General features: G+C 51.4%; 1 protein-coding gene across 1 annotated transcript in view; it reads right to left on the bottom strand.

Annotated features, from left to right (window-relative positions):
* LOC137436614 (1-phosphatidylinositol 4,5-bisphosphate phosphodiesterase beta-4-like) overlaps window positions 1-25978 on the bottom strand; it is a 159763-nt gene that overhangs the window by 106039 nt on the left and 27746 nt on the right. The window contains exons 3-7 of the mRNA XM_078786265.1: window positions 17452-17532; window positions 10069-10128; window positions 6080-6226; window positions 1702-1781; window positions 1524-1577 (exon numbers count right to left, since the gene is read on the bottom strand). Coding sequence (XP_078642391.1) covers window positions 1524-1577; window positions 1702-1781; window positions 6080-6226; window positions 10069-10128; window positions 17452-17532 — 422 coding nt within the window. The remainder of the gene's footprint in view (window positions 1-1523; window positions 1578-1701; window positions 1782-6079; window positions 6227-10068; window positions 10129-17451; window positions 17533-25978) is intronic.

Here is a 25978-nt window from a genome sequence, read left to right on the forward strand (position 1 = left end):
AGAGGATCGAATAAGAGGTGGAGTTGAGAAGGGGTGGAAGGGGGGAAATTTCGATTCCACCCCACAGGGCAATTCCAGTGAAAAGAATAGAAAGAAGCAAGACATGGAGAGATTTGTTTTCCCTCTTCATGTACTCTAAACCAAGCTAATTACATGCAGCAGAGCACTGAGCCAGTATCTTAACAATGGCTCAATATCTCATCTTTGGCAGATTTTCTTTTCTGAGTCTTCCAATGTCCAATCATTCTCATTCTTTGTTAACTTTTTAATTAATTCCATCCCATTGCTTTTTCTTTTTTTTACTGAGTTTAAGGCTTATGGAAGAGCTGTCACAAAAAATACACTGCTTAACAACAACAACAACAACATGCATTTTAAGGCCATTTTCCCTGCTAGAGCGGGGGTTAGCCTTGCGGGCCCCATGAAAATCTTCTCCATTTTGCCCTATTTTCTGCATCTCTCCATGTTAACCCCCTTGCCCGCATTTCTTCTTCCACCATCTTTAGCCAAGTCTTTCTCGGTCTTCCCCGTCCTCTACTTCCTTCTACATTCATTTCCATCACTCTTCTCAACCAGTCACTTTCATCCTTCCTCAACACATGACCAAACCATCTCAACCTGTTCCTCTTCACGGCATCAATCACAGGCTCTATTCCCATCATCTTTCGCAATTCATCATTTGTCTTCCTCTCTCTCAATGATACTCCGCACATCCACCGAACCATTCGCATTTCCACCCTTTCCAGCCTTCGTTGCTGCTCTACGTTCATTACCCAAGTCTCGCTCCCATAAATCATAACACTTCTCACACATGCAGCATACACCTTTACCTTCAGCTTCAACGACACTCCCCTCCTCATCAGCACGCCGCTCAGTTCCCAAAACTTCTTCCATGCACATCTCACTCTTGCAACCGTTGCCGAGCCTGATCCACCTTCTCCATTCAGCATGTCTCCGAGGTAACAAAATGTTTTCACACCTTCCAGCTTCACGCCATCTCCAAGATGCAACTCAACATTTCCTCCATCTGCAGCTCCCTCTGTGCACACCTTACATTTGAATGTAGCTGCCACACTGGTTAATGACCCTCTCAGACCACTACATTTTTGATGAACCCACTCAGCGCACACTGTACATTGAATGAAGTTCACTCCGACACCCTTCCTACACACAGCACACGGCCACTTCCCAGTTCTTTCCACCTCACCACATGCTTTACCACTTGCCATCACCTTCGTCTTTCCGATATTCACCTTCAGACCTTTTATCTCCATACATTCCTTCCACTTGTTCATCTTTTCCTTCAGTCCATCCATACTTTCCGCAATCAACACCAGATCATCTGCATACAACAACTCCCACAGTAAACCCTCCTTTACGTTCTGAGCCAGCACCTCCATCACAGCTACAAATAGTAGTGGACTTAGTACCGACACTGCTTAATGATCAACAAATGGTACCAATAAATAATTTACTATGTAGATTGCTGGGGGTTTTGAAACATAAAAGTACAGACAACTCACCTGCGCACGGGGATGTTACCGTTGGGGTTCACCAGGAAACACAGCTTCATCCAACTGGGGCAGCAAGGATCCTCTTAGCCACAGATCATTACTGTCGACATCAGCATGACCATTTTAATTATCAGGGTGTTGATAGTGGTCCGTGCATGTGACATGCTGCATCAAACTCTCAACTCACTGCTTTCGTAGGCAAGTCATTGGCGAGACGTTGTTTGCACGGACGTTGTGGATGATAAAGCCAAGGCCTTCTTGCCATTTCTGTTGGAAAGCACCTTTGTATAATATTATATGTGCGGAAATGTAGCTCTCTGTGGATTACTCACAATCATCATTATCTGAGCAAACACTCATATATTCCATTAAATTTCACTTTAACAAACTACTTCATCCAACTACATATCCACATCCCTTTATATAATTAAGGGAATATTTATGTTTCTTTAAATATTTCATATATTTCGTTTAATATTTATAATATCCATTCTGATATTTCTTAATTATCACAGTTACAAACATTTGCAAAAATACATAACCTGATCTGATCTCTCAAAATAGACAAAATAAACCTTTATGAGTCTGTCATTGTCACTCAGAGAGTAGAGACTGATAGGACAAGGGGCCACAGCCTGAGAGTAAAGAAGAGTTAAGACGGTATAAGTCAGGGGTCTTCCACTCAGAGTAGTTAATGCATGGAATGGTCTCCCTGGAAAGGTAGTGGTAGCAGAAACAGTCGATAGGTATAAACTGGAATTAGATCGGTACCTAAAGGTGTTGATGATACAAGGGGAGAGGGATATTACCTGGATTGGGAGTTAGATTAGGATGGATGCATGATTGTGTCCATGTGTAGCGAGTGTGTGTCCACGTGTAGCATCTTCATCTTCCCCACCTTCCCCCAAAAAATTATCTAAAAAATATTTGTGTATATTTATCACCCTAATGGATTGGAAGGATAGCCTCGAGGTGTGCGCATTTATCTCTAAGCTGTCTAGCCTGTGTTTGATTTCTGGCCCAGCTATAAACTGCCATCCTGGTGTTTCGCAGGCAAGGCAATACATCCAAACATGTGCTGTCCCTCAGCTGGAATTTAAATGGATTCGTCCTGTCTGCTAGCATTAGGTGATGGACGTTAAAGTCCTTCATAGAAAGTAGGCGAGTTATCGCCAGCACTCGGAACAAATAACAAAGCTCTGTCAGCTTCCGTCGAACGTCAGTTTCAACCAGATGGTTTGTGAAAGACTTGGCCCAAAAATGTTCCCCGGCCAACGCGATAAGAAGGTGGGAGGGAATAACTGAGGTTGATAAAGAAGTTGTAGTAGTCGTAGTAGATGTAGATGTACACTACTTGAACAAAAGTATGTGGACACCCGAACATCGAACATCTCATTACAAAATCATGGGCATTAATATGGAGTTGGTCCCACCTTTGCTATTATAACAGCCTCCACTCTTCTGGAAAGGCTTTCCACTAGATGTTGAAACATTGCTGTGGAGATTTGCTTCCATTCAGCCACAAGAGCATTAGTGAGGTCGGGCACTGATATCGGGCGATTAGGCCTGGCTCCCAGTCGGCGTTCCAATTCATCCCAAAGGTGTTCGATGGGATTGAGGTCAGGGCTCTGTGCAGGCCAGTCAAGTTCTTCAACACTGATCTCGACAAACCATTTCTGTATGGACGTTGCTTTGTGCACGGGGGCATTGTCATGCTGAAACAGGAAAGGGCCTTCCCCAAACTGTTGCCACAAAGTTGGAAGCACACAATCGACTAGAATGTCATTGTATGCTGTAGTGTTAAGATTTCCCTTCACTGGAACTAAAGGGCCTAGCTCGAACCATGAAAAACAGTCCCAGACCATTATTCCTCCTCCACCAAACTTTACCGTTGGCACTTTGCATTCGGGCAGGTAGCGTTCTCCTGGCATCCGCCAAACCCAGATTCGGCCGTCAGACTGCCAGATGGTGAAGCATGATTCGTCACTCCAGAGAACGTGTTTCCACTGCTCCAGAGTCCAATGGCGGCGGGCTTTACACCACTCCAACTGACGCTTGGCATTGCACATGGTGATCTGAGGCTTGTGTGCAGCTGCTCAGCCATGGAAACCCATTTCATGAAGCTCCCAACAAACAGTTGTTGTGCTGACGTTGCTTCCAGAGGCAGTTTGCAACTCTGTAGTCAATTTTTATGCGCTACGCGCTTCAGCACTCGGCGGTCCCGTTCTGTGAGCTTGTGTGGCCTACCACTTCGCGGCTGAGCTGTTGTTGCTCCTAGACATTTCCACTTCACAAAAACAGCACTTACAGTTGACCGGGGCAGCTCTAGCAGGGCAGAAATTTGACAAACTGACTTGTTGGAAAGGTGGCATCCCATGACGGTGCCACGTTGAAAGTCACTGAGCTCTTCAGTATGGCCCATTCTCCTGTCAATGTTTGTCTATGGAGATTGCATGGCTGTGTGCTTGATTATACAGTCATGTGAAAAAGTAAGTACACCCCATGTAAAGTTTTGACTTTTTCAACATATTTCAACATACAGCTTGATCTTCATTTCAACAATATTGATAGATAAAGGTGATATAATATAACAAATATCATGAAACATTTACATTTTGTAGTCCATTATATAATTTAAATAAACATAAATGCAAATTTCGCATGTGGAAAAAGTAAGTCACCGCTACATTTATCACTACTTCAAATACCTAAAATTAGAATCAGGTGCACCAGCTCAGGTGCAAATGATTAGGACATCGTCAGAGAGGATGTTGGAGGAAACTGTCTTATTTAAACCTCAGACATTTCGTTTGGTTTGCCCTTTGTTGGTGAAGTGTGCGGCGTCACCATGCCTAGATCAAAAGAGCTCTCTGAGGCCTTCAGAAAGAAGGTTATAGATGCCTACGAGTCTGGGAAAGGATTTAAAAAGATCTCCAAACAATTGTAAATCAATCATTCGACTGTCCGGAAGATCATCTACAAGTGGAGAAGGTTCCAAACAACTGCCAACTTGTTCAGGCCAGGCCGCCCCAGCAAGTTCAGCCCGAGAGCAGACCGCAAGATGCTGAAAGAAGTCTCTAAGAACCCCAGAATGTCATCACGGGACCTACAGGTAGCTCTTGCCACTGTTAATGTCAAAGTGCATGAGTTTACCATTAGAAAGAGGCTGCACAAGTTTGATCTACATGGGAGGTGTGCCAGGAAGAAACCTTTGCTGTCCAGAAAGAACATCAGGGCAAGACTAAAGTTTGCCAATGAAGACCGAGGCAAAGACCAGCACTTCTGGAACAATGTGCTCTGGACAGATGAGTCAAAGGTAGAGCTATTTGGCCACAGTACCAGGTGACATGTTTGGCGAAAACCAAAGACAGCATTTGACCACAATAACCTGATACCAACTGTAAAGCACGGTGGTGGAAATATTCTGGTTTGGGGCAGCTTTGCTGCATCAGGGCCTGGGCAGTTCCCAATCATAGAATCCACTATGAATTCTTCATTGTACCAGAGGGTGCTTGAGGATAATGTGAGGCCATCTGTTGGAAATTTGAAGCTCAACCGAAGGTGGACCTTGCAACATCACAATGACCCTAAACATACCAAGCTCAACCGAAGGTGGACCTTGCAACATGACAATGACCCTAAACATACCAAGCTCAACCGAAGGTGGACCTTGCAACATGACAATGACCCTAAACATACCAGTAGATCCACCAAGGAATGGCTGAAAAGAAAGAAATGGAGGGTTCTGGAATGGCCAAGTCAAAGCCCGGATCTAAATCCCATCCAGATGTTGTGTGGGGATTTGAAACGAGTTGTGCATGCAAGAAACCCCTCAAACATCGCACAGCTGAAAGAATTCTGCATGGAGGAGTGGGCAAAAATTTCTCCCAGTCGATGTCAGAGACTGGTAGACAGTTATAAGAAACGCCTAATTGAGGTTGTTTTTGCCAAAGGGGGCAATACCACCTATTAGAGCCAAGGGTGTACTTACTTTTTCCACATGAAAAATTTGTATTTATGTTTATTTAAATTATACAATGGACTACAAAATGTAAATGTTTCATGATATTTGTTATATTATATCACCTTTATCTATCAATATTGTTGAAATGAAGATCAAATAGCTGTATGTTGAAATATGTTGAAAAAGTCAAAACTTTACATGGGGTGTACTTACTTTTTCACGTGACTGTATATACCTGTCAGCAATAGGTGTGGCTGAAACAGCCGAATCCACTAATTAGACGGGGTGTCTGCATACTTTTGGTCATGTTGTGGTTATCACATGAGTGATGTCCCTGTGCCTACTACTACTCCTCCCCATCCCACACTCCCTTGAGAAATTGAGTCAACAGACTTAGATTGGATTAATGCAGTGTTGATGTACTGCAAGCACGATGGGCCAACTGGCCACCTCATCTTTCCTTGCATTATGTCTTGATTAAAGTTGTTGAAAACCTTTGGCTGTGCGTGCATCTGCATACGTCACAGTAAACATTGTCATGGAGTGACTTGCATGTGCAAATTAAATACAAAACTATCCTGGTGGAAACAGTATGAATTACCTTGGCAGTCTCACTCGAGTCTGCAAGCAAGAAGACCGAGCTGGTGTTGACCATGTCAGTGCCACTACATACGCAGAAAACCCGTGCCTCCAACTCAAGGCCCGTCTGTCCTGCAGCGGCCTCCATTGCTGCCACAACCTTGGATTCCTGTACCACGTACAATAATGCACTCCACTGTGCTGAATTAATTATTTCTTTATTTTTTATGTATATAATATATATATATATATATATATGTATGTATGTTATTAAAAAAAATTATTTATCTACCGAAACGAGCAAATAGCATTTTTTTAAATTAGGAGATATCTATTTATTACATATTCACAAGGTTGCAATAAAAAGAGATGAAAGAGAGGAGAAAAAAGAATGACAATGTGGAGGGAAATGAAGGTACATATATAGATGGAATACACAAAGATAAAATGTTTTTGGAACGTGGGGGAAGGGGGTTTTCAACAATTGTGCCATATTTTCCTATGTAATAAACAGATGGGTCACAGATGAACAGATGAAGAGGCCAAACAGCCTCTTTCTGCATCTCTGTTTACTTTATATAATTCAAAACGTACTACATGGCTCATGCCAAGGTCTAACAATCGAAATTCCAAATGGACTGAGACCCAAAACCACTTGGATTTGGGCCTTGGTTCGTTTGGAATCATAATATGATAATGGAAACAAAACATCTCATGAACCCTTCCAATGGAATCCTGTGCAATTTGGAACGATATGTAATTTCAACCTCGCTTAGTTACAGTATTAGACAATGGATGATAAAATCGGTTACCCTAATCTGATGGAGTATCAGCTGCTAAGGCACACTGGAATATTATCATCCGCGTTATATTAAGTAATGCTAGTTTGACCCCCACGGGCTGTTATGCGGAGGAGTGAAATTGAGGATAAGATCTCGAGGTGTATAAAATACACCAATGGCTCAGTGTCTCAAACAGCCTAGCCTAGCACAGGCCTTCTCATGGCAGGGTTGTTCCCACTAATGGGTGGAGAGGGTGGAGACACATTGCCAGTAATGTCTGCATGGCCTTGATGCTAGGCAGAGGGTTCTCTTATGGAGTACAATGGCTAGGATCACCCATCCAGTATAAGCACTGCCTGGAAGAAGGCAATGGCAAACCACTTCCGTACATGCCAAGATAAAAATCATGATCAGAAATCTAAGAGATAAAGCTATTGTGCTGGATGATGAGCTTCAAGGTGCTTCAAGATGATGAGATACCACCCCCTCCAAGGTTTGAAAGCACCCAAATGGCTACTGGGAAAAAGCAAAGTGATTTGACGAGTAAGAATGGCCATTATGATGGGACTGGATCAAACCCGCAAGGAAATACAGTTGCTGACGTCGCCAGAACTAAAAGTCAAACTCTGAGCTGCTCAAACGTTCACAAAATTGGGACATGGAATGCAAGATCAATGAATCGGGGAAAGCTAGATGTAATAAAGAGAAATATGGAGAAGACAAGAACTTCAAATGGCACACAACTGACTCTGCTCAGGAGAAGGTGAAAGGCCTCAATTCTTTGCACCTGAGAAGGTGGAAAAGTTTCTGGCAACCCTCGACTCTGGCTCTGCAACTGAACCAGGTGGCATCAGCTCATATGTCCTAAAAACCTGCTCTGCTGCTCTTGCACATCCTCTCTCTGCCCTTTTCACCCTGTCATTTATCCTAGGTCATCTTCCATCTGCTTGGAAATCAGCCAACATTACATACATATAAGGTGCAAAAACAGATCCCCTTAACTACAGCTTAGTTCTAATCATCAGCAAGGTCATAGAATCCATCATCACAGTTTACATGAAATCATTCCTTTTCTCCAATAGCCTCATCTCCGATCATCAATTCAGATTCAAACCTTGTCAGTCTACCTTGGACATGCTACTTATACTTTCCCAACAATGGAAGGAGGCCCTCACTATCAGTCATGAAATCAGGGTTGTCTCTTTGGACATCTCTCAAGATTTTTGATACAGATTGATACAATCTGCCTTGCTCTCCAAACTTCCTGCCGATGGAATCCAAGGCCAACTCCACTCTTGGATTACTGACTTCTCCACCTCTCTTAGCCAATGGGTGGCTCTCGATGAAATACTCTCATCTCCTATCCCTGTCAAGGCTGGAGTACCCCAAGGCAGTGTTCTAGGCCCCATCTTATTCCTAATATTCATCATTTATCTCACTGACTCTCTGGAAAATCTTTTGGCTGATGACCCTACTCTCTGCTGTGACATCCCTCATCCTCTAACTGGATAAACAGGCAGCAGCCTCTTCCCTCTCCTCAGACCTTGACAAAATCAAAAACTGGTCAAACACTTGGAACACGTCTTTGAATCCTGAGAAATCCACTGCACTCATTTTCTCTCTCCATAAGGACCGTACCACAAACTCTCCCATCTACTTTCTCAACAACAGCCTTGAAGAGGTTCAGTCACTCAAGATCTTGAATCTCACTCTTCGCCATGATCTCTCTTGGGTAAGCCACATTTCAAGGTTGGCCTCGAAAGCCAGACGCCGACTGCGCTTCTTCCATCGTGCAAAGTCCTTCTTTGGCACAACTGAGCTCCTATTCACCTACGAGGCTTTCATCTGCAGCTTGATGGAGTACTGCTGTCCCCTCTGGGCTGGCTCCCCTGCCTTACATCATGCTCACCTTGAAGCCATGGAAACTAAGGTTGACACGTGAGAAAGAGGCTTTCGTGATCTCAAGGCTTTCAAGATCATTGGAATATATCGCGATGAAACTGAGTCTATGGGCCTATCACTTTGCCATCATCGACAGGTCGCTGGTCTCTTTGTCTTATTCCGCCTCATTTCTCGTCTTGCACCCTCTGTCTTCTCCGTGCTCTGCCCGTCTCCCCTCTCCAAACCCCCAAAGTATCTGCATGATGCACATCGTCCACCAGCAACCACTTCCTATTGAAACTGCCGAAATCCAGAACCACTGCTCACCTACACTGATTTATTCCTCTCGTTCACTGCTCGTGGAACCATCTTCCCCACTCTTCAATCTCATTCTTCTCGCCTGGTCTTCAAGGCAGCCGTTCACCACCATTTCAGGTCCAAAGCCATGATATTTTTCTACACCCGTTAAACCACTCCCACTCCTCTAAATTTTTTGCTGATGTATCCATCTTGTTCCACCACTTACCACCACCACCACCCTTATCGTTACCTGTATCCCGTGTTTGTCCGTCTCCGTCTACCTTCTCCCTCCACCCTGCTATTGGCGTTTCCCCTTTCTCCTGCTGTTCCCTCTGTTATGTTGTTTCCTGGTCTGTTCTGCGTCCTAGCTCTTCCTCGAGCATAGACCATGTATTGAAACCAGACCATGTATTATAAAAACGCAGTCAATCATAGGTTAATATCAGTGAGGTTGAAAGGATATCCAGTGAACATCACCATCATTCAGATATATGTTCCCAAATCCGTCGTAGAAGAAGAAAATGTAGAGATTTATGGAAAGATGCAAGTAGAACAGGTACCAAAAAGAGATGTTCTTATTGGAGACTGGGAAAAAAAAAAAATCAGTTTTGACCCCTGTTACCCCTGGGGCATGACCCAGAGGTCAAATCTAAAAGAATCAGTACAAAAGTTTCATACATCCCCCAATGTTGATTGCATAAACGTTTCATTCTAAAATGTTTAAAATGCGCCCACAATTGCATTTTTCGGTATTCGACTTTCTGACCCCCCTCCGCCCCAGAAGTTGCCACCAAAAATGACACTGCTCTTGCACTTTCTTGCCATGTGTGATCATAACTACCAAGTTTGGCCATTTTCTGCCCAACTGTTTAGGAGGAGATAGCGTGATGTACGGATAGACGGATAGACGGATGGAGCCAATTACAATATCCCCTCGTTTTTTTTTCAAAAAGCCTGGGGATAAAAACTGTAAACAACTCGTGTAAAAAAAAAACAGTCTTCATTCATTTCCATATCTACGGTACTCGAACAGCACAGCACAAAATACCTTTGAAAGAATTCCATAACGTACACTGTTCATAAGTGAGCATTCGAGTAGCTGGCCTTCCTGGATGGAAACAAAGCAATTGTGAGTGTTTAATCATGTTTTATTACTCATTATAATGATTTATTTCATTAAACACACTTTCACAGCCATAGGTTGAATTGCAGTCAATTTACAAATAAGTTCGAGAAAAAAAAACGTTGTAGCGGTTACCGCTGGATGTACATAATCGCCTTGCACCGGCCAGAACACGGCCAGACGCGCCTCTCCCGGGCATGCCCGGACTCACTGTTCCCGGGCACGCCCGAACCTCCCGGGCACGCCCGGTCTCGTCTTTCCCGGGCATGCCCGCTCTCGCCTTTCCAGGGCTCGCCCAGAGCATCCGGGCATGCCCGCTATCGCCTTTCCAGGGCTCGCCCAGAGCGTCCGGGCATGCCCGCTATCGCCTTTCCAGGGTACGCCCAGAGCGTCCGGGCATGCCCGCTATCGCCTTTCCAGGGCTCGCCCAGAGCGTCCGGGCATGCCCGCTATCGCCTTTCCAGTGCTCGCCCAGAGCGCCCGGGCACGCCCAGCCTCGACTTGCCAGGCCGCAGCCAAACACGCCCGGGCAGGTCCAGACTCGCCTTTCCAAGGCTCGCCCTTGATACCCGGGCATGCCCGGTATAGCTTTTGCCGGGCAAACTTCCCGACATAAATGTGTATATATATTGTTGCCCGAAAAACTGGCTTGTCAGAATACCTGAGCTGTTTGGTTTCAATAAAGCAACTCGGACGAATTCCGTCTTTGGTCGCGTCAATTCTTTCGACTCGCGTTGGAGCGCAGTTCCTTCATTGGTGACCTACCGACATGGATACGGCAGTGACGCTTAAACTGCCTACCTTCTGGGAGACTCACGCGGCTGTTTGGTTCGCCCAGGCGGACTCCCAGTTCGCCCTGCGAGGCATCACCGCGGACGACACCCGCTTCCACCATGTTGTGGCGGCGCTCGGTTCCACCACCGCGGCCCGCGCCTTGAGCCTCCTCCAGCACCCGCCGGCTGCTGACAAATACGACGCGCTGAAGACGCTCCTCCTCGGCGCTTTCGCCCTCTCACCGGCAGCACGCGCACGGCGCCTGCTTGACCTGCCCGAGCTCGGCGACACGCGACCGTCCGAGCGCATGGACTATATGCTCTCGTTGCTCGGCGAGCACTCTCCGGCATTCCTGTTCCGGGAGCTGTTCCTCCGTCAGCTGCCTAACCCGGTACGCCTCGCCCTGGCTGGCACGTTGATCACGGATTCCCGCGCCCTCGCCAGGGAAGCCGATAAGATCTCCTCGGCGGGCCAGCACATCGGCGCGGTTACCTGGAGCCCGCCGCCGTCCGAGGCGACGCCCACGACGCCCGAGCGCCCTGCGCGGTTGGAGGCCGAACTGCCGGTGCAACTGGCGGCCGCCACGCCGCACCGCCCGCTTCCGACACGACGGCCGGGGCCTCCACCTGACCGGGCGTGGTGTTATTACCACGCCAGGTTCGGACACAAGGCTCGGACGTGCCGGCCCCCGTGCACTTTCGGCAGGTCGGGAAACGGCCGGGCCGGCGTTCATTCCCAGCCATGAGCGCCGGCCACTCGGGCAACTTGCTGTTTATTCGGGACAAAGCGTCTGGACGGCGTTTCCTGTGCGACACCGGCGCCCAACTGAGCGTCATACCTGCCTCCGAGCAGGACAGGCTGGACGCAGTTTGCGGCCCCTCTTTGGTCGCTGCTAATGGCTCGGCCATACGCACTTTCGGCCCACGCGTCGTCACCCTCTGCTTCGGCAGCCAGCGCTTTCAATGGACTTTTGTTACCGCCAGCGTCCCCGTGGCTTTGCTGGGCGCCGACTTCCTCTGCGCGCATGGGCTGCTGGTCGACGTCAAACGACGTCACCTTGTCCACGCCGAGACCTTCAGCTCCCTGGCGTGCACAATGAGCAGCTCCGCGCCGACCGAACTGGCGTGCGCCCTCCCGGCAACGAACGAGTTCGCTCGCCTGCTCGTGGAATTCCTGGTCCTCACGCGGCCGACGTTTTCGGCCGTCGCGGTGCGGCACGGGATCGAGCACCACATACCCACTACGGGCCCGCCTTTCTACGCCAGGGCCCGCCGCCTCGACCCAGCCAAGCTCGCCGTGGCAAAGGCCGAATTCGACGCGTTGGAGCACCTCGGCATCGTGCGGCGCTCCGATAGCGCGTGGGCCTCGCCACTGCACATCGTGCCAAAGCCGGGGGGTGGATGGCGCCCGTGTGGCGACTACCGCCGTCTCAATGACGCTACCACCCCCGACAGGTACCCGATCCCGCATATTCAGGACTTTTCCGCCCGTTTGGCGGGACGGGTCATCTTTTCGAAAATTGACCTGATACGGGGCTACCACCAGGTACCTGTCCGGGCGGCCGACGTCCCGAAGACGGCCGTCATCACGCCGTTCGGCCTGTTCGAATTTTTGCGGATGCCGTTTGGCCTCAAAAACGCGGCCCAGGCGTTCCAGCGCTTGATGGACGGCGTGCTGCGCGACCTGCCATTTCTTTTCGTCTATCTGGACGACATCCTCGTCGCCAGCACGTCCCGCGCCGAGCACCTCCTCCACCTCCGAACACTGTTCGGTCGCCTCAGCGAGCACGGCTTAATTGTCAACCCGGTCAAATGCCACTTCGGCGCGACGACCGTTGACTTTTTGGGCCACCGCATCACCAAGACCGGGGCCGTGCCGCTGCCGACCAAGGTCGAGGCCATCACCACGTTCCCGCGTCCCCGTTCCATCAAGGCCCTCCAAGAGTTCCTCGGCATGGTGAATTTTTATCACCGATTCGTGCCCCGCGCTGCTCAGCTCATGCGGCCCCTTTACGAGGCCCTCCGGGGCAAGCCGGCCAAGCATGACATTGTTTGGTCCGCGGCCATGGACGCGGCCTTCGCCAGTGCCAAACGGGCCCTCGCCGACGCAACGCTGCTGGCTCACCCGGTGCTCAACGCGCCCATCGCCCTCACTACGGACGCCTCCAACTACGCGGTGGGCGCCGTCCATGAGCAATGGGTGGACGGGGTTTGGCAGCCACTCGCTTTTTTCAGCCGGCAACTCCGGCCGAACGAGTTAAACTACAGCACGTTCGACCGCGAGCTGCTCGGGCTATTCCTGGCCGTTCGCCATTTCCGACACCTCCTGGAGGGCCGCCCGTTCACGGCTTTCGTCGACCACAAGCCGTTGGTCTACGCAATGGCTAAGGTCACGGAGCCGTGGTCGGCCCGCCAGCAGCGCCACCTCTCCGCCGTGTCGGAGTTCACCACGGACATCCAGCACGTCGCCGGCAAAGACAACGCCGTGGCCGACTGCCTTTCGCGGGCCAGCGCGAACGCGGTCCACCTCGGCGTGGACTTCACGCTCATGGCGGCCGACCAGACCACCGACGCCTCGGTGCAGGCACTCCGCGTGGCGGACACGGGCCTCCGCCTGGCCGACATCCCCTTCGCGGGCACCGTCCTGCTCTGCGACGTCTCCCAGGGCCAGCCTCGCCCCATCGTGCCCGTTTCCTGGCAGCGCCGCATCTTCGCCTCCATCCACGGCCTTTCTCACCCGGGCCGGAAAGCTTCTCAGAAGCTGGTGTCGGCGCGTTTCGTCTGGCACGGCCTTCGACGAAACATCCGCGACTGGGCCAATGCCTGCATGGCCTGCCAGCGAGCCAAGGTCCACCGCCACACCCAGGCCCCGCTGGCACCTTTCGCCGTGCCTGAACGGCGTTTCGACCACGTCCACGTGGACCTGGTGGGTCCCCTGCCCCCCTCGCGGGGGTTCACCCACCTGCTCACCATGGTGGCCAGGACCACCAGGTGGCCGGAGGCCGTGCCCCTCACCTCCACCACCACCGCCGACGTGGCGCAGGCGTTCATCGCCACCTGGGTCGCGCGCTTCGGCGCACCAGCGGACATCTCGTCCGACCGCGGCCCACAGTTCACGTCTGAGCTTTGGGGCGCGGTCACCCGTTCGTTGGGGGTCACGCTGCACCGCACCACGGCCTACCACCCCCAAGCCAATGGGTTGTGCGAGCGGTTTCACCGCTCCATGAAGGCCGCACTCATGGCCGGCCTTCAGGACGACGGTTGGGCCGACCGGCTGCCGTGGGTCCTTTTGGGCCTTCGCACGGCCCCCAAGGAAGACCTCCAGGCGTCCGCCGCCGAGCTCGTCTATGGCCAGCCACTCCGTGTCCCGGGCGAATTCATGCCTGACGCTACCAGTCCCTGGTCCGCCGCTCGCCAGCGCTCGGACCTCCAGGAGGCCGCCCGACGATTTGCCCCCGTGCCGACGTCCCGCCACGGTGGCCCCCAGTCCTACGCCACCCGGCGCTTCGCACAGCGGAGTACGTCTTTGTGCGTCATGACGCGCACCGGGGGCCACTCCGGCCGCCGTACGACGGGCCCTTCCGGGTCCTGCGACGGGGCGACAAGTCTTTCATCGTCGACTTCGGCGGCCGGCCGGACCGGATTTCTGTGGACCGCCTCAAACCGGCGCACATGGACGTCGACCGACCACCACGGTTGGCCCTTCCTCCGCGGCGAGGCCGCCCCCCGTCCACAGTTCCCCCCGCTCGACCACCCACCACCACGTCAGACCCCTCCCCACGACCCTCCAGGGGTCGCTTCGGCCGGGTCATCCGGACCCCCCTTAAATTGACCCTGCCGGTGCAGGTCGATTCTGGAGGGGCGTGTGTAGCGGTTACCGCTGGATGTACATAATCGCCTTGCACCGGCCAGAACACGGCCAGACGCGCCTCTCCCGGGCATGCCCGGACTCGCTGTTCCCGGGCACGCCCGAACCTCCCGGGCACGCCCGGTCTCGTCTTTCCCGGGCATGCCCGCTCTCGCCTTTCCAGGGCTCGCCCAGAGCATCCGGGCATGCCCGCTATCGCCTTTCCAGGGCTCGCCCAGAGCGTCCGGGCATGCCCGCTATCGCCTTTCCAGGGTACGCCCAGAGCGTCCGGGCATGCCCGCTATCGCCTTTCCAGGGCTCGCCCAGAGCGTCCGGGCATGCCCGCTATCGCCTTTCCAGTGCTCGCCCAGAGCGCCCGGGCACGCCCAGCCTCGACTTGCCAGGCCGCAGCCAAACACGCCCGGGCAGGTCCAGACTCGCCTTTCCAAGGCTCGCCCTTGATACCCGGGCATGCCCGGTATAGCATTTGCCGGGCAAACTTCCCGACATAAATGTGTATATATATTGTTGCCCGAAAAACTGGCTTGTCAGAATACCTGAGCTGTTTGGTTTCAATAAAGCAACTCGGACGAATTCCGTCTTTGGTCGCGTCAATTCTTTCGACTCGCGTTGGAGCGCAGTTCCTTCAACGTAAACATTAAATACCATAACTTAATTAGAATAGAATAAACATAAAGCAAAGAAATTATCATTGATATATTGCACAAAACAATAAAACACCAAGCTCATTATTAAAGGGGCTGGGGTCCTTTTGTGCTCTTGATGGCTGTCTGGTGAAAACTCCACAAACAGTGTGTTAAACACGCTTTATTTTATTATCTTGCGCATTTGGCTGAAGTCATTATGTACACCTTGACCAGAACTATTGATCATCACCATCATTCAGATATATGTTCCAACATCTGCGTATTCAACTCTCCCAAAGCAACTCTCCCAAAGCAACTCTCCCAAACCTGTTCACTTCCTCCATAGCTTAACTCCAAACCTGTTCACTAAATAGTTTGTCCAGTCATTGTATAGATCTTCGGACCATGTGATCAAATCATGTTCATCCCACACTGTATTTTCTTGCTTAGATACATACATTATAAATCATATATCTAGATCACAATGGATGATATCAACAGGGCGTTGATTGATGCTTCCGACAACAGTTCAATGATCTCTCTGGCTCTCTTGAAAATCCTCTCTATCTCTTTGCTGATGACTCTACTCTCTGTCGCTCCATTCCTCATCCCTCAGATCGGCAGTCTGCAGCCTCCTCACTCTCTGCAGACCTGGACAAAATCACAGACTGGGCAAACAAGTGGAACATGTCTTTCAATGCTGACAAATCTCACACTCTTACGATGTCTCTCCGAAAAGACCGACTGGACAACCCTCCCATCCACTTTCTGAATAATCCTCTCCAAGAAGTTCTGTCACTCAAGCTTTTGGGTCTCACTATCTGCCATGATCTTTCCTGGGAAAACCACATTTCAAATCTGGCCTCCAAAGCCAGTCACCGACTGGGCATCCTCAGTCGTGTGAAGTCCTTCCTTGGCACACCTGAGCTCCTCACCACATACAAGGCTTTCATCCGCAGCTCAATGGAATACTGCTCTCCCCTCTGGGCTGGTGCTCCTGCCTCACACCTAGCCCGTCTTCACGCTGTTGAAACCAAAGCGTTCAGAATCATTGCAATCTCCCGCGATGAAGCTAACTCCAAGGGCCTCTCACTCACTCACCGCAGGCAGGTTGGTGGTCTTTCCGTCTTCTACCGACTCCTCTCTGGCCTTGCCACACCCAGCTCTCTCTGGGCTCTGTCCCCCAAATATTCCTACAGGTCGCACAAGATCTGCCTGCAACCCTCTTATGGTTAAACTGCCAAAATCAAGACTCTCTGCTCACCTTCACTCCTTCATTCCTCTTTTCTCCCGCCTCTGGAACAAACTCCCTCACTCTCTTCATTCCCACTCCACCCTCCAGGTCTTTAAAACAGCTGTTCACCACCATCTCTTATCTTCCCCCATGCAAAACATTGATCTTTTCTACCCCCGCTAATTTCACCCCAAATCCACTTTTTTGAAATACCAACTTCTGCCCTGGAGGTCCTTGGTGTCCTTGTGTTTTATACTTCTCCCACCCCCTTCCCACGCCTCCTCCCCCCAAGCCCTCTCCCTCTCACACATCTCCCTGCTCTCAAATGTTATGTTTGTGTGCTTCCCCTTCTCTCACCATCTTGTCTTCCACTCCCTCTTTTTATATATCTTGTTTGTCTGGTTGATTTGTTTGTGAAATAAATGTTAGCTCTTTCACGAGCCTCGATTCAGTACACAAAATAGTTAGCACACAAGAAGCTGACGTTTCCAGCATTACCCTCTTGCTCTGACGAAGGATTAATGCCAGAAATGTCAGCTTCTCCTTGTTTTCCATGGCTGTTATCACACATCAATCAACATCCTGTTGATTTCATCCATCACTCCACCAGTCCACAAATGCAGATTGACAATAGTCTTCGCCATCAAGACGTCATTATAAACACCGAGATCACAGGCTGACATCATTCAATTATTCAGCCTATTGAGGTAGATTGTAATTCGACTTATTAGCAGTTTTAATATTTAAGCAAAGAATACACCACCCAAGGGCCTTTTCTTTACTCGATGAATGGTGAGAAGTACTTACCCGTGCATCACTCTTCCAGTGGAGGTAAAACCCGAAAGCATCAACTTGAAAATAACAACTGGGCTCCACGAGCATGGACTCCTAAGTTCACAGCAAAATGGAAATAATATCACCTTAGCAAAACGAAACTGTCTGAAAGCAAAGCGCATACTTTCCATTCATCTTTCCGATCAAATAGAATTTCTCTATATGTACTGTGTGTGTGTGTATGTATATATATACAGTGCATCCAGAAAGTATTCAGACCCCTTCACTTTTTTCACATTTTGTTATGTTGCAGCCTTATGCTGAAATCGTTTAAATTCATTTTTTCCCTCATCAATCTACACTCAATACCCCGTAATGACAAAGAGAAAAACAGGATTTTAGAAAGTTTTGCAAATTTATTAAAAATAAAAAACTGAAATATCACATTGACATAAGTATTCAGACCCTTTGCTATGACACTTGAAATTTAGCTCAGGTGCCTCCCATTTCTCTTGATCATCTTTGAGATGTTTCTACATCTTGATTGGAGTCCACCTGTGGTAAATTCAATTGATTGGACATGATTTGGAAAGGCCCACACCTGTCTATATAAGGTCTCACAGCTGACAAAGCATATCAGAGCAAAAACCAAGCCATGAGGTCGAAGGAACTGCCTGCAGAGCTCAGAGACAGGATTGTGTCGAGGCACAGATCTGGGGAAGCCTACAAAAAATTCTGCTGCATTGAAGGTTCCTAAAGAGCACAGTGGCCTCCATAATTCTTAAATGGAAGAAGTTTGGAACAACCAGGACTCTTCCTAGAGCTGGCCGCCCGGCCAAACTGAGCAATCGGGGGAGAAGGGCCTTGGTATGTATATGATATCATATATCATATGATATATATATATATATCATATTAAAGCGCGGCGTTACGCGCGCTGCTTGTGAGCAAGGAGGAAGCGGACAAGCGGTAACATATAAACGTCTTTATTGTAAGACTACACTGTAACACTGTACTGTCCCGGGCTGGGCGCCCGGTGTATATCATGAGGCCACGCCTACCCCTGGTGCGTGGCCACCGCCCACTTGGTGCGCGGAATGATGTCACCACGCCAGTGGGCTTTTGTGTCCGCCACACGCGCCCCCCCAGAATTCCCGCGCACCTGGAGGGCCAGTTTGCGGGGCAGACGAATGACCCGGCCGAAGCGCCCCCTGGCGATCGGCGGCGTCCGGGGTGCAGGGATGCCAGGTGGGATGCCCCTGGCTGCCCCTGGGATGGGTGCAGGACCGGGGGGCGGCGTGGCTGGGCGGTGCCGGGGGTCCGCCCGCAGGAGGGCGGCCCCGACGTGGGGGTCGGGCCACTGGCGGTGGATGGTCCACATCGAGGTGGGCCGGCTTGAGGCGGTCTACCGAAACGCGGTCAGGAGTACCGCCGATGTCCAGGGTGAAGTGCTTCGCCCCGGTCTCCAGCACGCGGAAAGGCCCGTCGTACGGGGGCCGCAGTGGTGTCCGATGGGCATCGTGGCGGACGAAGACGTACTCCGCCGTGCGAAGCTCCGGGGCGACGTGCGTCGGTGGGTGCCCGTGGCATGCCGTTGGCACCGGGGCGAACCTCTGGGCGGTCTCTTGTAGAGCGGAGCGCTGCTGTGCCGCGGACCATGGTGCCGTGGAGTCGGGGAGGAACTCGCCCGGCACCCGCAGCGGTTGCCCGAAGACCAATTCCGCCGCGGATGCGCGCAGGTCCTCCTTGGGCGCCGTCCGGAGGCCCAGCAGGACCCAGGGGAGCCTGTCGACCCAGCCGCCGTCGCGGAGGGTGGCCCGGAGCGCGGCCTTCAATGAGCGGTGAAATCGCTCACACAGGCCGTTAGCCTGGGGATGGTAGGCCGTGGTTCGGTGCAGCCGGACCCCGAGCCCCTGCGCAACCGCCCCCCAGAGCTCCGAGGTGAACTGGGGGCCGCGGTCGGATGAGATGTCTGAGGGGGCGCCGAACCGGGTGACCCAGGTGGCGATGAAAGCCTGCGCGACATCGGCCGCCGTTGTCGACGCCAAGGGCACGGCCTCCGGCCACCGGGTGGTGCGGTCCACCATGGTGAGGACGTAGGTGAAACCCCGCGAGGGGGGCAGAGGTCCCACCAGGTCCACGTGGACGTGGTCAAACCGGCGTTCCGGCACCGTGAACGGGGCCAACGGGGCCTGGGTGTGCCGGTGCACCTTGGCGCGCTGGCACGCGAGGCACGTCCTGGCCCAGCCGCGGACGGCCTTCCGGAGGCCATGCCAGACGAACTTGTCGGCGATCAGCCTTTGGGAGGCCCTCGCGCCCGGGTGGGACAGGCCGTGGATGGCGTCAAACACCTGGCGCTGCCAGCCCGCGGGCACGATGGGGCGAGGACGCCCGAGGGAGACGTCGCACAAGAGGGCCGCGCCCGCGCCGTCAAACGGCACCTCGGTGATGCGGAGGCCCGTGACGGCGGTCCGCAAGGCCTGGACGTCGGGGTCAGCGGCCTGGTCCGCTGCCATCCGGGCATAGTCGATGCCGAGGTGGACTGCATGGGCGACGGCCCGGGAAAGGCAATCCGCCACCGGGTTGTCCTTCCCCGCGACGTGCTGGATGTCCGTCGTGTACTCGGACACGGCCGAGAGGTGACGCTGCTGCCGGGCCGACCACGGCTCGGTGACTTTGCCCATCGCAAAGATCAGCGGCTTGTGGTCGACGAAGGCAGTGAACGCCCGGCCCTCGAGCAGATGGCGGAAGTGCCTGACCGCCAAGTGAAGTCCGAGCAACTCGCGGTCGAAGGTACTGTAACGGCGTTCGGGCGGGCGAAGCTGCCGGCTAAAGAACGCCAGCGGTTGCCAAGCTCCACGCACCCATTGCTCATGCACTGCGCCCACCGCGTAGTCCGAGGCATCGGTGGTGAGGGCGATCGGTGCATCGGGCGCCGGGTGCGCGAGCATGGTGGCGTTAGCCAAGGCGAGCTTCGCGCCCGTGAACGCCGTGTCCATCTGCTCGGTCCAGGTAACGTCGCCTTTGCCCGGCTTACCTCGGAGAGCTTCGTGCAGGGGGCGCAGGAGCTGGGCGATACGGGGCAGGAACCGATGGTAAAAGTTCACCATGCCCAGGAACTCCTGCAGCCCTCTGATCGTGCGGGGGCGCGGAAACCCCTTCACCGCCTCCACCTTGGCCGGTAGGGGGACGGCTCCGTGCCTGGTGACACGGTGCCCCAGAAAATCGATTGTGGCGGCGCCGAACCGGCACTTTGCGGGGTTCACAATCAGGCCATGCTGGCCCAGGCGTTCGAAGAGCGTGCGGAGGTGGCGTAGGTGCTCTTCGCGGGACGCGCTGGCGACGAGGATATCGTCCAGGTAAACGTAGACAAAATCCAAGTCGCGCAGGACGCTGTCCATCAGTCGCTGGAACGCCTGAGCCGCATTCTTCAGACCGAAGGGCATGCGCAAGAACTCGAAGAGTCCGAATGGCGTGATGACCGCCGTCTTCAGGACGTCCTCCGGCCTGACGGGGACCTGATGGTAGCCGCGTATGAGGTCCACCTTCGAGAAGAAGGACCTGCCCGCCAAACGGGCGGAAAAGTCCTGAATGTGGGGGACGGGGTAGCGGTCGGGAGTCGTGGCGTCATTGAGACGGCGATAGTCCCCGCACGGTCGCCATCCCCCGCCGGGCTTCGGCACGATGTGCAGCGGCGACGCCCAAGCGCTCTCTGAGCGCCGAACGATGCCGAGTCGCTCCAGGGTAGCGAACTCCGCTTTTGCCACCGCCAGCTTCGTCGGCTCGAGGCGGCGTGCCCGGGCGTAGACCGGTGGCCCGACGGTGGGGATGTGATGGGCCACCCCGTGCTTGACGGCCCCCGCCGAGAAGGTGGGCCGCGTGAGGGCCGGGAAGCCGGCGAGGAGGCGGGTGAATGCGTCCGCTGCCGGAAGCGTACAGACCAACGTGGCCGGAACCGAATCGTTCGGCAAGCCGCTTGGCAAGCCGCTCGTTGAGCTGGGCAACGCACAAGCGAGCGAGCTGAACGTCTCGGCCTGGACAAGCCGTCTGCGCTTGACGTCGACCAGGAGCCCATTAGCGCACAGGAAGTCCGCGCCAAGCAGTGCCATGGGCACGTCGGCGGTGACGAACGTCCATCGGAAAACCTGCCCTCCAAACCGCAGAGAGAGGCAGCGTTTTCCGTACGTACGGATGGGCGTCCCGTTCGCGGCAAGCAGCGCGGGGCCCCCACCCGCGGCGTGCTTGTCTGACGTGCCGGCGGGAATGACACTCACCTGCGCTCCCGTGTCGCACAGGTAACGGCGCCTGGAGAAGGTGTCCGTTATGAACAGCAGGCTGTTCGAATGGCCGGCGCTCATCGCCACTATTGAGCGCCGGCCCGGGCGTTTCCCGACCCGTTGAAGGAGCACGGCGGATGACACCGCCGAGCTTCGTGGCCGAACTTGGCGTGGAACCAGCACCAGGTGGTGGAGCTGGAGGAGCGCGGCTGGCTCCGCCAGGCCGGTGGAGTTGGCGGGTTTCCCCGCGGTGGCGGTTTTCGCCGCGGCGGTGGGCGGGGCGTGGCGGCGTTCACGAGGTGCATATCAGCATGCTGCTGAACATCAGCGTGCTGTAGAAGCTGATGCTGTGGAACATGCTGCTGAACATCAGCGTCGAGGGCCGTGACGGCCACGCCGACGCTCGCCCGCATGTCCGAAGCGGCGAAGTACCTGTCCGCCTCGGCCGCCAATGCTCGGGGTTCCGTTAGCTCGGTCCCGGCCAACGCGAGGCGGACCTGCGCTGGAAGTTGGCGCCGGAAAAGCGCCCGGAATAGCGAACCGGGGGCTTCGTCGCCCAACAGTGACAGCATATGGTCCATTCGGACCGACGGGCGCGTCTCACCGAGCTCGGGGAGATCCAGGAGGCGGTCGGCCCGTGCGTCGTCCGTAAGGCCGAACGTGGCTAGGAGTAGCCGCTTGAGTGCCTCGTACTTGTGGCCGTTCGGTGGGTGGCGAAGGACGGACACAACTCGAGCGGCCGTGCCGGGCCCGAGGGAGGCGACGACGTGGCAATAGCGCGTGTCATCGCCGGTGAGGCGCCGAAGCTGAAATTGGGCTTCGGCCTGGACGAACCAGACTTCGGCCTGAGCCTCCCAAAATTCCGGAAGTTTGACGAAGTCGGCCATGGCGATGGCGTCGCGTGTGGAAGGATCGCTCCAGCAGATCCAACGTCGAGGGTCACCAGTAAAGCGCGGCGTTACGCGCGCTGCTTGTGAGCAAGGAGGAAGCGGACAAGCGGTAACATATAAACGTCTTTATTGTAAGACTACACTGTAACACTGTACTGTCCCGGGCTGGGCGCCCGGTGTATATCATGAGGCCACGCCTACCCCTGGTGCGTGGCCACCGCCCACTTGGTGCGCGGAATGATGTCACCACGCCAGTAGGCTTTTGTGTCCGCCACAATATCATATATATGAATCATATATATATATACATATATATATATATATATACATATATATATATACATATATATATATACATATATATATATACATATATATATATACATATATATATATATATATATATATATATATATATATGTATATATATGTATATATATATATATATGTATATATATATATGTATATATATATATATATGTATATATATATATATATGTATATATATATATATGATTCAAAAACTAAAAAAAAATACTAAACCAAATTTTGCATGTTGCCTCAGGGTACCCTACGTATGGTTTCTGTCGAGGTAGCATATCTGGGGGAGGGGGTTCAGAGTGGGAGGAAGATCCCAATTCTCTATATGTAAATACGTATCATATGGCGCCACGCAGTTGTAGCCAGTTTTCAAATGTGTACAAAATGATAGGCTGAAGTACTACTATAGAGCGAAGTCATAAGCCTTTAAAAGCCATACCTTTCATTCTCGAACGTTTTCATAACAAACAAGAATAAAACGATGCCAGAATACATCACTAAAGTAGCAAATAAAGACATCGCAAAATCGCAAATTGTTTACAAATGTCATCCAGCCTAGCACAATAATGGTTGAAGCAATTACAATGATTCCAATGGAAGGAAGAAACATTCTCTTGGATAATGCCCCCACAGCAATAACAAAAAAGATTAATCGTATTTAAAGAAGAATACAACCACAATACACCACAAGCCGTTGAACGGCATTTACACATGCGCAGAGTAAGAAATTCTGCCGTAAAACTCACTATATCCTGGAAAGTGTCTGTCGTGGATTGCAAGGTCTCGTGGTTTGCAAGTTATGACAAAATGCATAATTTACGAAGGGAAATTAGAACCTAGACAGGGCTGCTGCTAATTTAATTGAGGTTCACAGGGGGTCATACCGGTTATTGAAAAAAGCATTAAAAATTCACCTTTCCATATACCGTACGCATACCATTGTTCAGGTATCCGGGTCGGATCGTGGATTGCTAAACCGCTCGGCAATTACCATCACATCCGCGGTTCGAGCAGGGACTCATCTCCTTGCTTTGCGAAGAGATTGGTGAAGGTATTTGGGAAACCTTTGACCAATCACCCTGGCCAATCTCATCCCGCAAAGGAGCGGGATAGTTCCAGGACCGGAGACGGCCAGCTTAACAAGACAAGGGGATTAACCCCCCCTTGCTAACGGGAGTGCTGTACTCTGAAATCCGCAACAATTGGTGTTGGGGAGTGGGATTGGACCTGAACCAAATTTTTAAACCATCTGAAAAATTTGGTCGAAATTACGAGCGGCCGAAATTTATTATTTAACAACCAAATTTATATCGTGCCATGGATGATCAAGGCGGTCGGATGCCGGTGGGGGAGATAGAAGAGGAGGTAGAGTCGACCCAGGACCCCAGGGAGGAGATGGGGGAGATGCAGGAGGAGGGCAAAGAGGGTGCGGTCGATCCCCGGTCGATCGCTGAATTAACGCCAGGGGGGTTGACTCAGCCTGTCATCCTTCCGAGGTCGGCAAATTGAGTACCAGCTTACTGGGATGAATGATCACGGTGTGTACCCCGATTTGGAATAGGTACACCGTATCCCTGCGCATCGTAAGAGGCGACCAAGGGTTGGCGTCAGGAAGGGCATCCGGCCATAAAAACATTGCCTCAAACAGGGAACCATGATTGTCATGGGGCCCGCAAGGCTAACTCCCGCTCTAGCGGGGAACATGGCCTTAAAACGATCATTCATTCATTCATTCATACCATTGTTCAAGTAGGTCATGCAGTACCTTGTTGTGTTAATATATGTGATCATGTGACCCCTTTATAAGGCATATATTTATTTTACATACACAGGGAAGGGAGAGGTGGTGAGAAAGAAAATTTTAAATGCAATCATTGAGAAAAGGAACAAAAGGAAAGAGGATAGGAATGGAGGTATCTCTTTGTTGTGTGTGTTTCGGTTGGGAGTAATTGGAGGAAAAGAAGATAATGTAGGATGATAGGAGAAGGAAAGGAGGTGGGCAGAGTTTTGAGAGAAGGGAAGGAATATTAGGAGGATAAAGGAGTATAAAGGGAAGGAGCAGAGAAAGGAGAGAGGGTAAAGAAAAATTCTGCCATGTTGGTATGCAAAATAGATAGATGACTCCAAAAGTGGAGGACAACAGGGTAGCAGAATCTCTGAATGGAGACAGAAGGGATGAGAATATTAAGGGAACTAGGGAAGAGACTTATATGAGATATATTGTTGAGGTGGTAGGGGTCGGGGAGTTCCCCAGGTAAATGCCCTTTGAAAGAATTTACTGGATGCTGCCATCATTAGCATCGAGATCGCAAAACATAGTTGAACAAACCACAAACGAGACAATTTGGCATCTCAACGTCGACAGATATGGCTCCATCCACATTAAGTCTTTGCTTACTCTAACTTTGACCTAAAACCTCAAGATCATTTGACCTCAATATCTAATCTGTACATATGTATCATGGTACTTAGTTTAGTTCAAATCCCAACATTGATGACATTTTTGACCTGACATGACCTCTGACCTTTGACCTCTTGATACTAAAATTTAATCAGTTAATCTTTGCATCATTATATATACTTGTATCAAGTTTGCTCAAAATCAAATCACTGATTCACAATATATCATGGTAACAGGATTTTACCGAACATAACCTCTGACATTTGATCTCTTGACCCAAAGATATAATTAGTTCAACTTTGCATCATAGTATATACTTTTACATCGTTTGGTCAAAATCCCATCACCGGTTCACAAGTTAGCACAGCAACATATTTTTAATGAACAGGACCTCTGACCTTTGACCTTTTAACCCTATATCTAATCAGTTCATCTTTACATCATTATACATACTAGTACCAAATATGTCAGGTTTGAGTTGGATCCCTTCAGCTGTTAAGTTATCACGGTATTGAAAACCTATCACGGACGCACGGACAGAACGACAGACGGATGGACAACCTGAAAACCATGCCTTTGATGACTTTGTCAGCGGAGGCAAAAAAAAAAATTTAAATAATAAAAAATCATGCATAGGGATGGAATCATGAAAACACAACCAAACAAGGTAG

This window comes from Myxine glutinosa, chromosome 11 (assembly GCF_964187855.1).
Source record: "Myxine glutinosa chromosome 11, kmMyxGlut1.1, whole genome shotgun sequence".
Taxonomy (NCBI): Eukaryota; Metazoa; Chordata; class Myxini; order Myxiniformes; family Myxinidae; genus Myxine; species Myxine glutinosa.